This window comes from Jaculus jaculus, chromosome 1 (assembly GCF_020740685.1).
Source record: "Jaculus jaculus isolate mJacJac1 chromosome 1, mJacJac1.mat.Y.cur, whole genome shotgun sequence".
NCBI classification, from domain to species: domain Eukaryota; kingdom Metazoa; phylum Chordata; class Mammalia; order Rodentia; family Dipodidae; genus Jaculus; species Jaculus jaculus.
Genome location: NC_059102.1, coordinates 133,806,171 through 133,823,075, shown reverse-complemented (window position 1 = coordinate 133,823,075; position 16,905 = coordinate 133,806,171). Strand labels below are relative to the sequence as shown.

Here is a 16,905-nt window from a genome sequence, read left to right as displayed (position 1 = left end):
TTTACAGATGGTTCAGCACGTTATGTCGGCACTGCCCAGAAGTGGACAGCTGCAGCATTACAGCCCCTTTCTGGGACAACTCTGAAGGACTGTGGTGAAGGGAAGTCTTCACAATGGGCAGAACTTCGGGCAGTGCATATGGTTGTGCATTTTGCTTGGAAGAAAAAATGGCCAGATGTGTGGTTATACACTGACTCATGGGCTGTGGCCAATGGTTTGGCTGGATGGTCTGGGACTTGGAAGGAGCACAGTTGGAAAATTGGTGAAAAGGACATTTGGGGAAGGTGTATGTGGATAGACCTCTCTGAATGGGCAAAGGATAGAAGGATACTTGTGTCCCATGTCAGTGCTCATCAGAAGGTGACCTCACTGGAGGATGACTTTAATAATCAAGTAGACAAGCTGACCCGTTCTGTGGATAGTGGTCAACCTCCTTCCTCAGCCACCCCTGTCATTGCCCAGTGGGCCCATGAACAAAGTGGCCATGGTGGCAGAGATGCAGGCTATGCATGGGCCCAACAACATGGACTTCCACTAACTAAGGCTGACCTGGCTACGGCTACTGCTGAGTGCCAAACTTGCCAACAGCAGAGGCCGACTCTGAGCCCCCGATATGGTAGTATTCCTCGGGGTGACCAGCCAGCAACCTGGTGGCAGGTTGACTACATTGGACCTCTTCCATCATGGAAAGGGCAGCGTTTTGTCCTTACTGGAATAGACACTTATTCTGGGTATGCATTTGCCTTTCCTGCACGTAGCGCTTCTGCCAAAACTACCATCCGTGGGCTTACAGAATGCCTTATCCACCGTCATGGCATTCCACACAGCATTGCTTCTGACCAAGGAACTCACTTCACCGCCAAGGAAGTACGGCAGTGGGCTCATGATCATGGAATTCACTGGTCTTACCATGTGCCCCACCATCCTGAAGCAGCTGGCTTGATAGAACGGTGGTACGGCCTTTTGAAGAAACAGCTACAGCGCCAACTGGGTGGCAACAGCTTGGAGGGCTGGGGGAGTGTCCTCCAGCAGGCTGTGTATGCTCTGAATCAGCGTCCTATATATGGTACTGTTTCTCCTATAGCCCGGATTCACGGGTCCAGGAATCAAGGGGTGGAAATGGGAATGGTCCCACTTGCCATCACCCCAAGTGACCCGTTAGCTAGATTTTTGCTTCCTGTTCCCGCAACCTTACGCTCTGCTGGACTACAAGTCTTGGTCCCAGAGGGGGGAGTGCTTTTGCCAGGAGACACAAAGAACATTCTATTGAACTGGAAGCTAAGACTTCCCCCTGGTCACTTTGGGCTCCTAATGCCCTTGAGTAAACAGGCAGAGAAAGGAGTTACAGTGATTGCAGGGGTGATTGATCCAGATTACCAGGGGGAAATTGGACTGCTCCTCCACAATGGCGGTAAGGAAGAGTATGCCTGGAGTGCAGGAGATCCTTTAGGGCGTCTGTTAGTGTTACCATGTCCTGTTGTCAAAGTCAATGGACGACTGCAACAACCCAATAGAAGTAGTATGATAAATGGCCCAGATCCTTCAGGAATGAAGGTATGGGTTACCCCTCCAGGTAAAGAACCAAGACCTGCCGAGGTGCTTGCTGAAGGTGGAGGGAATACAGAATGGGTAGTAGAAGAAGGCAGTTACAAATATCAGCTAAGGCCACGTGATCAGTTACAGAAACAAGGACTGTGATTGCAATGTTTCTGTCCTGCCTTGATAACAGAGTGTTATATCTACACCAATATTAAGATTGTATCATTAGCTAAACTGTTGAATTTATATTAGACCCATTGTATTAGAGACTAAGCTTGTGTTGGGGGGAAGATTTTGCGGTTCCGGTTGTACGTGGGATAGTTATGCGATGTTAGGCGGAATTATGAGCTTGTTACTGTTTTCATTTGGAAATTAAGTATGATGTAAGGAGACATGATTTGATGCCAAGTTGACAAGGGGTGGACTTGTGATAGTTAAGGTGTTGTCAACTTGATCTGTTTAGTAATCCACAGGCTGTTTCTAGGAAGGATCAACTAAAGGAGGAGGTCTTTCTCCCAGGGTGAGCCCTTCCCCCAGAGTGGGCGGCCCCGCTCAGAGAGGGACTTGATATAAGGAAGCTCTGGGTAGAAGAGTTCCCTTTTTTCCTTCCTTCCTTCCACTTGGCTGCCGGAGCTGCTCCCTACCTTCTAGCGTGGATTGAAGACCAGTACGGACTAAAGACCAACATCAACTGAAGACCCACGTGGATCGAAACCCAGCGGCTCCTCAGGAAGCCTCCAGGCTTTCCGGCTCCTCAGGAGGCCTCCAGGCTTTTCGGCACCATCTGCAGTGCCGGGTCGGGACTGCTGAGGCATCTGGCCACGTGGACTGAGCAGCTACCAGGTTCGGTGATTCTCAGGCCTGCAACTGCTATTGGACTACTGTAAGCTAATCCAATAAATTCCCTTTATAAAATAATTCATTCTAGTAATTATGTTCCTCTAGAGAACCCTGACTAATACACCCAACCTCTTTCCAATCCATCTACTCTAGCTACACTGCCATTTCCTGAAGACCAAATATACCAGGCACTGTCGTGGCATATTATTTAATCCCCACCATAAGCCTATGAGATAAATACCATTTTCCCACTCTACAGATGAAACAATCAAAACATAAAGGCTAAGAATGCCATGCAGTCACTCATTCCGACAGCGTATACTGTTAAGTGGCTACCATGTTGTTAGGTTCAATGCTGACTACCAGATGCAAAGTAGAAGTGGTACATGTTAGCAGGTATGTAAAACATACTGATCAACAGCTTACAAGGAGTTTCTGAATTCCACCTATGCAAGGCTACAGGTTAGTCAGGAAGTCAAGCCAAACCTAAAACCGCATTTCATCAACCTTAGGTCAATACTGATCCATACATTGCAGGTTCTATGCTGTGGAAATGAAGCAGATATAGAGGGTGGTGGAAATGCAGATATAGCAAAGCAAATTTAAAAATGGAAACCTCACCAAACCAGCTTACACACTTAAATTTGATAAACTACCTCGGCTGAGATCAAGAATTTTCTTTGGTTTTTGTTTTGTTTTGTTTTGTTTGTTTGGTTTTTTTTTTTTTTTTTCCCCGAGGTAGAGTCTTACTCTACTACAGGCTGACCTGGAATTCACTATGTAGTCTCAGGGTGGTGATCCTCCTACCTCTGCCCTACCACACCTGGCAAGAGACCAAGAATTTTCAACAAATAAGGATAAGGGTCTCAATAGAAGAACACCACCTCTCTGGGTGGCATGAGATAAGTGAGGCAAAGGAAAGGGACAAAGAGAAGTTCAGGGGCCATCTCACCTAGCTGAGGGCTCTCCTACATCCTCTTGGTACTAGAATCCATCCTACTCCGTTGCATCTACTGTTTGTTGCATATAATTTACTTATAACCTTGGACATTCAAAAGTCCCATCTCCAAGAATTTACTCACACACCCAAAACAAGAGCTACAGGAAAAGAAGGACATATGCACAAGGACACTTGTCATAGCTTTGTTTTCAATCTTAAGAAAGAGAAACCCTGACCTGTCTCCCAGGAGGCAATCATGTAAACCATGATCCACTCCACCCACCTCAATACAACCCTGAATGAAAATGACACAGTCATTGAATGATACTCCATCAGTACTCACTGACATGAAAAACTACCCAAGCCATTCCCTGTGAAAACAGATAGAGATTAGACAACCACAACAGAATCTAAAAATGTTTTTTAAAAAGATAGACAGGCTGAAGAGATGGCTCAGCAGTTAAGGCTCTTGCCTGCAAAGCTTAAGGACATGAGTTAAATTCCCCAGTACCCACATGAAGCCAGATGTACAAGGTGGTGTATGCATCTGGAGTTCATGTGCAATGGCTAGAGGTTCTGGCATGGCCATTCTCATATTTATTCATGCTCTCTCTCAAATAAATAAATAAATAAATAAATAAATAAATAAATAAATAAATAAAAAAAAGACAAAGAGGGGCTGGAGAGATGGCCTAGCAGTTAAGACACTTGCCTATGAAACCTAAGGACCCAGGTTTGATTTCCCAGAACCCATGCAATCTAGACAGATGCACATGCACATCTATTCTCCCTCTCTCTCTCCTTCTCAAAAATAAATAAATAAAAATAAAATAATTGTAAAATATATTTTTAAGGCAGAGGCTGTGAAGATTGTTGTCAAAAAAGTGCTTATCATCTAAAAAATTGTTCTACGTCACTAGTCATCGGGGAAATGCAGATTAAAACTACACTGAGATTCCATCTCACTCCTGTCAGATTGGCCACCATCATGAAAACAAAGGATCATAAATGTTGGCGGGGATGTGGAAAAAGAGGAACCCTTCTACACTGCTGGTGGGAATGCAATCTGGTCCAGCCATTGTGGAAAACAGTGTGGAGGTTCCTAAAACAGCTAAAGATTGATCTACCATATGACCCAGCTATAGCACTCCTAGGCATATATCCAAAGGAATCATCTCATTTCCTTAGAAGTACGTGCTCAACCATGTTTATTGCTGCTCAATTTATAATAGCTGGGAAATGGAACCAGCCTAGATGTCCCTCAACTGATGAGTGGATAATGAAGATGTGACACATTTATACAGAGGAGTTCTACTCAGTGGTAAAGAAAAATGAAGTTATGAAATTTGCAAAAAAATGGATGGACCTGGAAAGGATTATACTAACTGAGGTAACCCAGACCCAGAAAGCCAAGCGCCACATGTTCTCTCTCATATGTGGATCCTAGCTACAGATGATTGGGCTTCTGCGTGAAAATGAAACTACTTAGTAGCAGAGGCCAGTAAGTTGAAAAGGAGACATACACATGTTGGGTCATGATATGCAGACATTTATCGGACCAATAACTGTGGGCTAACTCCACAATGCACAACCCATTTACATCAATAAGGAGGGTCCAATGGGAAGGGTTAGATCATAGATGAGCCTAAACAATGGTACCAAACTGCCTGTATTTGCTGAAAAGAAAACTAATAAATTAAAATTTTTAAAAAAAAGGAGACATAAAGGGAAGAGAAAGGAAGGGAAGAGGGTACTTAATAGGTTGATATTGTATATATGTAAGTACAATGATTGAGATGGGGAGATAATATGATGGAGAATGGAATTTCAAAGGGGAAAGTGTGGGGGGGAGGGAGGGAATTACCATGGGATATTTTTTATAATCATGGAAAACACTAATAAATTTTTTTTTAAAGTGCTTGCAAGCCGGGCATGGTGGCACATGCCTTTAATCCCAGCACTCGGGAAGCATAGGTAGGAGGATCACCTGGAGTATGAGGCCACCCTGAGACCACATAGTTAATTCCAGGTCAGCCTGGACCAGAATGAGACCCTGCCTCAAAAAGCAAAAACAAAACAGAAAGCAAAAGTGCACAAGCAGGAAGACCTGAGTTTGGATTCTTGGCACTGGGGAGGCAGAGAGAGGAGGATCCCAGAGCTTGCTGGATAGCTAGTCTAGCCAAACTGGTAAGCTCCAGGATCACTGAGACCCTGTCAAAAAGAATAAGGTGGAGAGCAATTGAGGAAGACATGTGACATCAACCCTGGTCTCTATACTCACGTAACACACAGATGCACACGCATTTGCTCACACCACCCATGTAAGCATGCATACACACATACACACACACCATACACATGCATTTTAAAAAGGACATGTGACAGACTTCAGTGTCCAGAACAGGTTTCAAAAGATAAATACAAACCTGATGAAACACTACCTCTGGCAGGCCCATACTGGCCTGTAAAGTCCACTACATTAATATGCAGAAAAGCCCAAAAAGACAGGCTCCCCCTGAAGACCAAAGTTATTTGCCAACTTCCTATCATAAGGCCTTCCATACAGCTAAGTCTATCTTTAGCCAATGCAGACACTAGATGACAGGCAGCAGGTTAAAGAGCCAACAGAAGGCACATGGTTTTCACATCCATGAGTACTTGCACGGCACATAGCCTGTTTAGAAAGGACATTTTTTGTGCCAGAAGGCCTGGGTTCAAAGCCTGAGTCAGTCCCAAGCCCTCGGGGCTTCTGGGTCTCATCTGTCCAGTAAAAGGCTGGTGATGCTGCATGAAGCTCTAGCTCTGAAACTCTGACCCCACTCTCCATAGCTCTCACCTCCGTGCTTTGAACCTATTCCTCTCATCCCTCTCTTCCATGCTCTGAACCCATTCTCTGAATCTCTCTCTGTGGTCTAGCATTCCTCCCCCTGGCCCACAATGCTTTTTCCCCAAAACCTTGTTACCCAGCCTTGCTCCCTTCAAATCTCTACTCCTCACAGTCACAAACATGGGTCACCTTTTGAAAGCACAATTTCTGGTCATTTTCCTCCCCACCTGTCACTGGTTCCCTTTCAACTTCAAGACAGAAATCAGCTGTATAACTGTAGTGGTTTGAGCCAGATGTCCCCCACAAATTCAAGTATTCTGAATTCTGGTCTCCAGATGGTAGAAATCTGGAAGGTGGAACCTTGCTGGAATAGGTGTGTCATTGGAGCAGGTTATAGACAGCTCCCCTCTGCCAGGGTCTGGCTCACTCTCCTGCTGCTATTTCCACCTGACCCTGGAAAGGATGTGATGCCCATTCTCTGCTCTACCATCTTTTCCCTGCCATCATGAAGCTTCCCCTGGACACTGTAAGGCAAAATAACAATTTTTCTCCCATCAGCTGCTTTGGTCAGCAACAAGAAAGTGACAGCAGCTGTCAATAACAGTCAAGAACCATGATCAACCCAAGGCCTCATTTTCTTCAAAATGTCTTATTCTGACCAAAATCATCTCATCATTCTCTGAACGAACGCCATCCTGCCATGGTCTCTCAGTAATGCATAGAGTCCTCCTACCCACGGTGCTCTCCATGCTGCCTCCACCTGCCCCATCTCTACTTGTCCCTGATGCTGAACTTAAGCAACAGCTCCTCCAAGGCAGTGGTCCCACCATGGCCCATGTATACTTTACTGCATTGCTACAATGTTTTCCTACACATCTTCCCAATGAGACCCTGAACCTTGTAAGAGGAAAAGTTACCTGGGCTGGATCCACAACAGATTACCCAGGCCCTTGCAGACAGCCTGACACATTTATATGAAAATGTTTGTTGAACAGACAAGCTCTAAGCAAAACCACAAGGGGGCCTAGGCATTGCTAAGCCCTCGCTAAGTGCAGCTGATATACGGAGAGTGGTCATCTGGACTAGATCAAGAGGAATCAGGAGTTTCCCCTTTAAATCAGAAGTACTCTGGCCCCCTCTAACATGCATGTGGACGTGAAAACTAGCTTTGGTTGCCAACTGCATTTCCTATAAGTATTCCCTAGAAAGTTCAGACTACCACCATGCAGAGATCGATGGCCTGGGCTACAAAATGAAGCTCAGACCAAATGAAAAATTTCAGTGACTTATAAAGACCTAAAAGGGAGACATTGAGAACAGTGTGGTCATTTCAATTTCAGCTGCAGAATTTGCTCTTGAAAATGCTACAATAAAAAATACTAATGCCATAAAAACCTAACAGCAGCCAAAGGACCATGGTCATAAAGAAAAAACATAAATCCTAAAACATATTGGCATGGAAGGCTCTCCCTCACCTTCAAGAAAAATGAGATTTAGGCCATCAAGTACAGTGTGAGCACAAGCAAGTTGAATCACATCACATGGCAGAATACAGAAAATGACAATAATGTCACAGGAAGGAGAGGAAGAACTACACAAGGCATGCATGTCCCACGGTGATCCTAACCCTATGACAAGCTGATCATGCCTAGGTTACAGGGGAGGAAAATACTGAGAGGTTTATGACTAACCTAAGGTCACAGAAAAAGTAGACCAATAGCCTGGCTAAAAAAGTTAAAATTTTTAGAACATTCTTCTAAAAACTTTTTTTTTTTTTTGTTTGTTTGGTTTTTTTTGTTTTTCAAGGTAGGGTCTCACTCTAGCTCAGACTGACCTGAAATTCACTATAGAGTGTCAGGGTGGCCTCAAACTTATGGCAATCCTCCTACCTCTGCCTCCCAAGTGCTGGGATTAAAGGCGTGCGCCACCACACCCGGCCTAAAAATATTTTTAAGCCTCAGTTTCTCCTATAATAATGAGGGTTGGATTCCATCCACTTCAACAGGCACATGTGAAGCCAAAATTCCTGTTAAATGTCCCCATCTAAAACTAAGTTTTTAAACTGTGCCCTTCAGGAGATGGTTCAGTTTCTCACTTGCTGCACAAGCATAAGAGCCTGAGAAGGCCAGAGACCATCAATTTCCCAGTATCCATGTAAACAGCAGGGTGTGGCCATGCATACCAGGAACCCCAGTCCTGTGGGGAGCAGAGGCAGCTCATAAAAACTGCAGCTCCAGGTTCAAAGAGACTCAGTCTCAAAGAAATATGCAATCAGCAATGAAGGAAGACATCTGACATTCTCTTTTAGCCTCTGCACACGCATGCATGGACCATGCCCATCTGCAAACGTATGTGTACACACCCATACACCACACACACTGCACACACACATGCAAAGTAAGAAACCTTATGCCCTTCCAAAATAAGTAATAACACTCCACCTTGCAAAGTTGCTTTAATATTAACATCTATAAAGAACTTAATACTTAAAGTACCCAGCTCAGAGCAAGAGCTCAATAAACAGTACCTAATATTACTCTTATGATGAAACAGGAACAACCATTTAACAGTGGAGCATATTTTAATTATACACGATGTGGAATAATCAAATCTCATTCATTTGAGGCCCAGACCTCACAGCATAGATCGTGTTGTAAAACTGAAATTATAACAACTCAGAGCTCAAAAATTACTTGTTTCCATTAGAGATCTGACAAGTCATTTCTTCAATTGGTCACTGGTGGTTTGCAGATAACTATTAGCGGTAATGAGTATTCTAAATTAAATCCAGAGACACATTGCTCTGTTCTGTAAAGACAACTGGGAAGAGAGAAACATAATTGTGGTGCGTCCTTCTCTCTGTGTCCTCCATCTTCTCCCTGATAAATATCTCCTGTGTCTTGCATAGTATGGATTTCATTTGGTTACAAATGGAGAAGGGTCTAATTCTTCCCATGATAAATGAGAGCTCTGAGCAGGTAACTTGTTAAAGAGAATTGGAATTGGGGAAATAACCTTCTTTTCCTGTTACTTGACAACAAACCCCTTCCACTAACAAATGAAAGACACTACTGCTAAAAGATATTGGGCACTGAAGCCAAATCTATCACCAGGTACTCCATTCTCAGACAATTACAACACAGTACTGTGAAACAGGCTCCTCACACTTCATTCACCAGCTATGAGGTCTACAAAACGCAAGGGACGGCACAATGCAATGGAAACAATAATGGCTTTGTAATCATTAAAAATGTGGATTCAGCCAGGCGTGTTGGCGCACAACTTTAATCCCAGCACTCAGGAGGCAGAGGTAGGAGAATCACCATGAGTTCAAGGCCACCCTGAGACTACATAGTTAATTCCAGGTCAGCCTGAGCCAGAGTGAGACCCTACCTCAAAAAAAAAAAAAAAAAAAATGTGGATTCAAATCCCTGCTCTGCCCCTTGTGCATTATATGGCCATAAATGAGTGTCTCTTAGTCTGATGATTCCTTATCTCTAAAATGGGGCAAAGGCAAAATACCAAGGACAAGTAGACGTTATAAATAATGTGTCTTTGTTATTTTAAGACCCTTATCCAATGCCAGCTCTATTCACTGCTCAACTGGCAATATCCTCATCTTCAGAATACAAAGCACAAACCAAACTTGTTAGAACCCACCAGGGCCTCTGCAGAAAGGCTAAGTCCATGTGTATGAACAGCTTTGTGCTGTGAAGGTCCCCTCCCCACCCCTCCAAGCTTTACTCTGCTTAGTTCTCAGAAGAACAGCTCTCTCCTGGGGCCACTGCATGGCAGCAGCAGATATGATTTGTTAGGGACCATAATTTGGTATCTCCACTTACATTTTCAAAGTCCTTCATGTTGCGGGCTCTGGTGGGAGAGATCTTTTCTTCTGACACATTGGGAAGCACTATAAAAAGACAAAAGAGACAGAGGCAAGTGTCATGGCATGTAGACTACCCAATAGGCCAAGAGAAGAGAACATATGAGTAACTTTCACAGTGAACCCTGCTGTCACTTTCTCCCTGTTAAGAAATTCTCTGATTTGGATATAAATAAATCATATGGAATCCTACTTTTTTGAACAATGGAACACTCAGGAGCCATAGATCATTGCTAGAAAATTTTTAGTGCCAAGGATGGAATACCTCCCAGTGAGTTGATGGCCAGGGAGTTCCCTGATGCCCCCAAAACATTATAGGCCACTGCTGAGGCCCTTGGTTTCCTACCAGGAATAGATGGTAAGACCCTATTGCTGAAGACTCCACATACTTGGGCTGCAAGGCCACTGAGAAATCCAGCTGGAACTGAGCTGATAATCTCCTCTATGCAGACCAGCTAACAGAAAGCTAGAAGAAGCCATTCTACATGCAGTTCAATGGGAGAAAGAGAAATCACTAGTGAAGATACTCAATAGTGGACCCTACAAGCCTTATATTTGGCCATCCAGGCCAAATGAGCCAATGGGTGCAATAGTGGCACGTCTGCCATGGGGGAAACCAACTGCTCTCCAATTGGACTGGAGGCCCGCTCCATGGGAGGGAGTCCTAGGAGTGTAACGTCTGCTGCTGTCTGGCTAAATGCTTATCAAACTACCCAGTAAGCACTTCTGTTCACACTCTTATATTAATGCTACTCTCACTTTTGGTAGACAGTCTTCTCTTTTCAGACGGCAGTGACCTTGGGACGACTCAGAAGGTATCATGGTTCTGGAAAGAAGTACTAGAGTGCTCAGTACTGTAATACCTCTTTTTTCCAAGGCTCAGGGTCTAATACAGAAGAGGAGGTGGAAAGAATGTAAGAGCCAAAGGAAGGGTAGGACTCCTTACAACGTGCTCCCCCCAGACACAAAATAGCCTGGATATCCCTGACTTCACAGTGCCTGACACTACCTACACAAGACCATCATAAGAGGAGGAAAAGATCATGACAGCAAAATAAAAGAGACTAATTGAGATGGGGAAGGGAAATGATGGAGAATGGAGTTTCAAAGGGGAAAGCGGGGGGGAGGGTATTACCATGGGATATTTTTTATAATCATATAATCATGAAAGTTACTAATAAAAATTTGGAAAAAAAAAAAGAAATTCTCTGATTTGAGTTCAGAGAAAGCTCTAAACTATTGTGTTTCCAATATTGACAAATTAGCTAAACCACCCCCAATGTAACTATATGTGCCAGGGGACAAACCTAGAAAATACAAAGAGTATGTGGCACAGCGGAATGTCCTGACACACACTTCCTCATCCTCATACTGTTCGTAGTGAAGACAAAGCCTGACGAACTGACATGACAGCAGGGCTGGCAAACATTTTCTGAAAACACCAATGACTATTTGGCTTTGCAGGCTATATACATAGCCTAAAATCTGTCACAGCTACTCAATTCCACACAAAAACAGTCTCACCAACAACTCATAAACGCAGAAGCAGTGTTCCAAGGAAAGTTTATTTCCAAAAGAAGCAGTAGGCATGAAACTACCAACCCTTTGTGCTTCAAAATGAGCACAATCTTTGACAATTCCCAGTCTCTCCACAGCTTCAACTCAGCAAACATTCACTATGCACCTGTTCTGCACCAAGTGCCAGCCCGAGCACTAGGGGCACAATGGTAAAGAGACAGGGTCCTGCACCCAACAGGTTCCTAAGCAAATGGACAAAAGCAGAGAAAAACCAGATGAGATGGTGCATGTCTTTAATCCAAGCACTCAGGAGGCAGAGACAGGAGATCACCATGAGTTCAAGGCCACCCTGAGACTACACAGTAAATTCCATATCAGCCTGGGCTAGAATGAGACCCTACCTTTAAAAGAAAAAAAAAAAAAGCAGAGAAAAACAAACTGTCATCATGCTGAGCAGGGCACCTAGTAATCTGGGTACTGGTAACTGCATGCAGAACGATGAATGGTGCACTCTCCCAACAAAGTTACACTGACACTCTGCTTACTGTCAGGGCTTTCCTGCCTACTTCAGGAACAAATGAAGTCAATATAGTAGAAGGAGGAGACAGACAAATCAATCAGGAAATTACATGCATGTTATACTATGAAGTAATATGGGATAGAGAAAAATAAAATGTGAAAAGTCAGACATGGGGCTGGAGGGTGGCAACTATCATAAGGTGATAAGGGAAGCTTCACTGACGGCAATACTTGAGCAGCAGCTAGAGCAGGGAGAAGCCTGAAGCAAGATCACATACCCAGTGGGTCTGAGGCACAGCCAAGACATAACAGCTAAAGATCAATCAACAAAGGGGACAGTGGAAACGGTTCTGAGGAACAGGCTACACCTAGCCTTGCAGGCTTGTCTAAAAAGGGTGAATAGCCGCTGAAGGATTCTGAGCAGAGGAATGTGAGCAGACTCACCATCTACAGGCTCCCTCTGGCTGCCTTGCTGAGAACACACTGTTAAGAGCTCAGAGCAAAAACAAGGAGATAGGTGGAGAATACTAAGATAATACAAGCCAAAGATTTGGTTTGGGACCCAGAATAGGATGAATTTAAGTAGAAGAAACCTGTTTAATTCTGAAGTCTTTCAGAGCAGACAACAGAATAAATGAAATGAAACATATAATGTTCAGAAGGGCAACTATGCCTAAGTAACACCAGAGAGTGACAGGAGGAGGTGAGCCTTGGGCTGTCCTCTCAAGGCAGAGCAGGCAGAAGAGAGGGATGGAATGGACAGGCACACACAGGTACAGAGGCAGGCACGGGCAAAGAAATACAGACTGGGCAGAGGCCTAAGGCTCTGATGGCTGAGAGCGCACAAGTACGTGATCCTGTACTCAACAGGAGCCCTGTCGCCTGTGTCATGGCGCTTGTTCCCCTCCTTTCCTTTCCTAGTCCTACTCCTTCAAGTCTGACTTCCAATATTAGTTTCTTAGGAAACTTGCCTAACGTTCCCATTCCCTCACAGCTTCTTCACTCCTGACCCTGACTACATGATATATCACACACTAACTTTCTGTTTGCATTCTCAGCTTGAAGGTAATGACATTGCAGGTTGAAACCCAATGCTCAGCCAGAGCCTGGCAGGAAGCATGTGTACATCATCAGCTAAATTAAGGAGAAGGAACAGGCAAACTTTCTGCTTCAGGAAAAACAGAAGCCAGATTTATTGGATTTTTTGTTTGTTTGTTTCAAGTTAACAGGTTCCAAAGAAAAACCTGAGGGTTGCCTATAAGTTACAGACTTGCCCAGAAATAAATCTTGTGATTCCTACCATGCCTTTTCTTAATGCTTCTTTCTGCACATGTCTCATCACTTTGGAGGGGGAAAAAAAACCAAGTCAAAATATCCCTAAGATATTTCAACAAGGCAAATTATTAGCACTACCCACACAGATTCAGGATGGCATTCCTTTTTTCAGAAATGAAAACTGTGATAAATGCAAGACCAAAACTGCAAAATCTCTTCATAATCCAGCTCAAGCATGCTATGTTGCTGATTTGTTCAGCAACATCTCCTGTTGTCTAAGCAGCTAATTTACAAAAGCAGGCCTGTATAAGAAGGCCAGGCCTTGATTAGCAAATGGAATCCCACAGGAAGATCTTGACACACTGCAATCCAGACAGCAACTATCCTGGGCCTTAGGGGCTCACAGTCATGACCAACAGAAGAGCCCCAGAGCTGGGGACAGCCACCAACTCAATGTCCAATGCTGTGAAGTTGTGCAGTTCAATGTGCACTGCTTAGGAGCACAAGGTGAAACTCAAGAAGTAAAGGAACTACTCTAGTTCATGTTTAGAAAGAAGGTGAAGAGCTAGCTAATCAGTACACACGTGTGTAAGACACAGAACACCCACCATGTACCAGGTCAGGCAGGGTCTCAGGTCCATGCCTCAACACTCATAACCTGTCCCTATGTCCCCTGTTCTTACTCACCTTCATTCCCCAAGCCAGGAATGGTGCTGATGCCATCCAGTTCATCTGGCAGAGCACAGACAAGGCCACTAGGAGAAAACACAGTAGGACAAGAGATGAGCCAGTGCTGAACACAGACCTTTAAGGCTACTGGACTGCATGGAACAATCATCAGGTTATGGCCAATAAAGCTATGGCTGAGGTACCTAAGAGGAAGGAAGCACAGAGCTTAAGAACTTGGACTTGGAGCTGAGCTCTGGCTTTAGAACAGAGTTCCAGGTTGGAGAGATGCACAGTGACTAAAGGTGCTTGCCTGAAAGCCTGACCACCTGGTTCAATTCCCCAGTACCCACAGAAAGCCAGACACACAAGTGGTGCATGCATCTGGAGTTCACTTGCAGTGGTAGGAGACCCTAGCATACCCACATACTCTCTCTTTCTCTCTCTCTTAAATAAATAAATTGATTAAAAAAAAAAAAGAACTGAGTTCCAGCCTAACAACGGTGTGACCTTCAGCAGGGTGGCTCACTTATGCATTCATAGGTACTAGGTGCACAAGCACAAGTACAATCGCCTGAGGTTTCTGAGTCTCCATGCCTTCATCTGCTGCGTGAGGACACCTGCGGAAATTAAATCAGTCAACCAATACAAACCACGAGCACAAAGCAGGTGCTGAATCAACGTACCTGCTATGTCTTGTCACCATCACCAACACCAATGTGCATGCTAAGATGTTTTTAGGAACATCTGGCCAACAGAAATGCCACATTCCTTGATCTAAAAAGTTGTTATTGTCAAGTTATCTAAGTAAGGTCAGTAAGGATTTGGAAACACTGGCAGAAAACTAAACAGACACTGCCCTGGTGTGGTGGTTTGATTCAGGTGTCCCCCATAAACTTAGGTGCTCTGAATGCTAAATTTCCAGCTGATGGAGATCTGGGAATTAACACCTCCTGGAGGCAGTGTGTTGTTGGGGGCAGGCTTATGGGTATTTTAGCCAGTTTCCCCAAGCCAGTGTTTGGCACACTCTCCTGTTGTCCACCTTATGTTGGCCAGGGGGTGGTGTACACCCTCTGCTCATGTCATCATTTTCCCTGCTATCATGGAGCTTCCCCCTTGAGCCTGTAAGCCAAAATAAACCTCTTTTTCCCACAAGCTGCTCTTGGTTGGATGATTTCTATCAGCAATGTGAACCTGACTGCAACAGTAAAGTGGTACCAAGGAGTGGGACTGCTGCTAGACACATGACTGTGTGGCTTTGGCCTTTTGGAGCTGGTTTTCAAGAGGAATGTGAAAGGATTTGAATCCTTGGCCTAAGAGACACCGTGCAGTGCTGTTAATACAGCTTGATTCTGGGTCAGAGTTGAAAGATCGGAATACAGTGAGAACTATGGACTGTGAGGGTTGCCTTATTAGGATGAGAAAGAGCTTTGCCTGGACTGGGCTAGCAGTTTGTGAGAAGCTTGCTGTTATGCCTGGGTCCTGAGAACTTGTGCAGGGTTGTTTTGTGTAGAAATGAACTGGTGTGAGCAAAGGGATATGGCACAGAAAAAAAATGAAATCTTTGAGTGAACTGCTGCCTGTTCAGCTGCAATTGAAAGATTATAATCTTTGAGATTGGGCCAGCTGACCTGCACTGGGGCAACAAGAATGTAGACTCTTTTGAAGGGGCCTGAGTGCTCAAGGAGCGTCCTGTTCTTCAAAGTCTGCTCTATTCCCCCCTGGATTAACAAATTGGCACCCTACCTGGTCTTGTGAAGTGTAAGAAATGCAGGAAAGAGAGGGTCATTGAGTTTGCAACGCAGTCTGGTGTTTAGGAAATGGCATGGGTGGTGTAAAGCAGGTTTGCTGGATGCCTACATGGAGCCATGAGGATGAACTATGGATTGAGTGGAGACCTAGTGGAGATGCCGAGACCACGAGATGGCTGCTAAGTAAAGCTGCCGGCTCCAGTGAAGTTTTCAAGGACTGTGAGTAGCCTAGCTGGAGGAATGGAATTGGAACCCCAGAGACTTGATGCTGGTTAGAATTATTGGACTTGGGTGCTGGAGAGATGGCTTAGTGGTTAAGGTGCTTGCCTGCAAAGCCAAAGGACCTCAGTTCAATTCCCTAGGACCCATATAAGCCAGATGCACAAGGTGGAGCATGCATCTAGAGTTCATTTGCAGGGGCTGGAGGCCCTGGTGTGCCCATTCTCTCTCTCTCTCCCTCCTTCCCTCCTTCTTCCTCTCAAATAAGTAAAATATATTTTTAAAAAAGAATTATTGGACTTGGAGATCTGTCACTGGCTAGAGTTGTTGGACTTGAAGTTAGAGTTTGATGTTTGCCCTGTTAAATCATGTATTGCTTGAGCATTTCTTTGCTATGCCCAATGCCATCTTTTGTAGTGTGAATGTTTATTCTGTGCCATTATGGGTTTTGGGGGATTTTTTAGTATTATGGCTCAGTTAAAAGATCTTGGAAGCCGAGCGTGGTGGCGCACTCGGAAGGCAGAGGTAGGAGGATCACCATTGAGTTTGAGGTCACCCTAAGATTACATAGTGAATTCCAGGTCAGCCTGGACTAGAGTGAAACCCTACCTTGAGGGGAAAAAAAAAAAAAAGATCTTGGATTATAGGAATGTATGAACATCATTAGAATTGATTTAAAAAACTATGAGGACTTTTAAAGTTGGACTGAATGCAGGGGTGGAATGTGGTGGTTTGATTCAGGTGTCCCCCATAAACTTAGGTGTTCTGAATGCTAGGTTCCCAGCTGATGGAGATTTGGGAATTAACACCTCCTGGAGGCAGTGGATTGTTGGGGGTGGGCTTATGGGTGTTATAGCCAGTTTCCTCTTGCCAGTGTTTGGCACACTGTTGTCCACCTTATGTTGGCCAGGGGGTGATGTGCACCCTC

General features: G+C 44.5%; 1 protein-coding gene across 4 annotated transcripts in view; it reads right to left on the bottom strand.

The window, feature by feature from the left end:
- The window catches only part of Cdk5rap2 (CDK5 regulatory subunit associated protein 2), a 234,187-nt gene that overhangs the window by 205,766 nt on the left and 11,516 nt on the right, over positions 1-16,905 (bottom strand). For all 4 annotated transcript variants that reach the window (XM_045150597.1, XM_045150610.1, XM_045150615.1 and 1 more), the window contains exons 2-3: positions 14,029-14,096; positions 9,989-10,056 (exon numbers count right to left, since the gene is read on the bottom strand). In XM_045150597.1, coding sequence (XP_045006532.1) covers positions 9,989-10,056; positions 14,029-14,096 — 136 coding nt within the window. The remainder of the gene's footprint in view (positions 1-9,988; positions 10,057-14,028; positions 14,097-16,905) is intronic.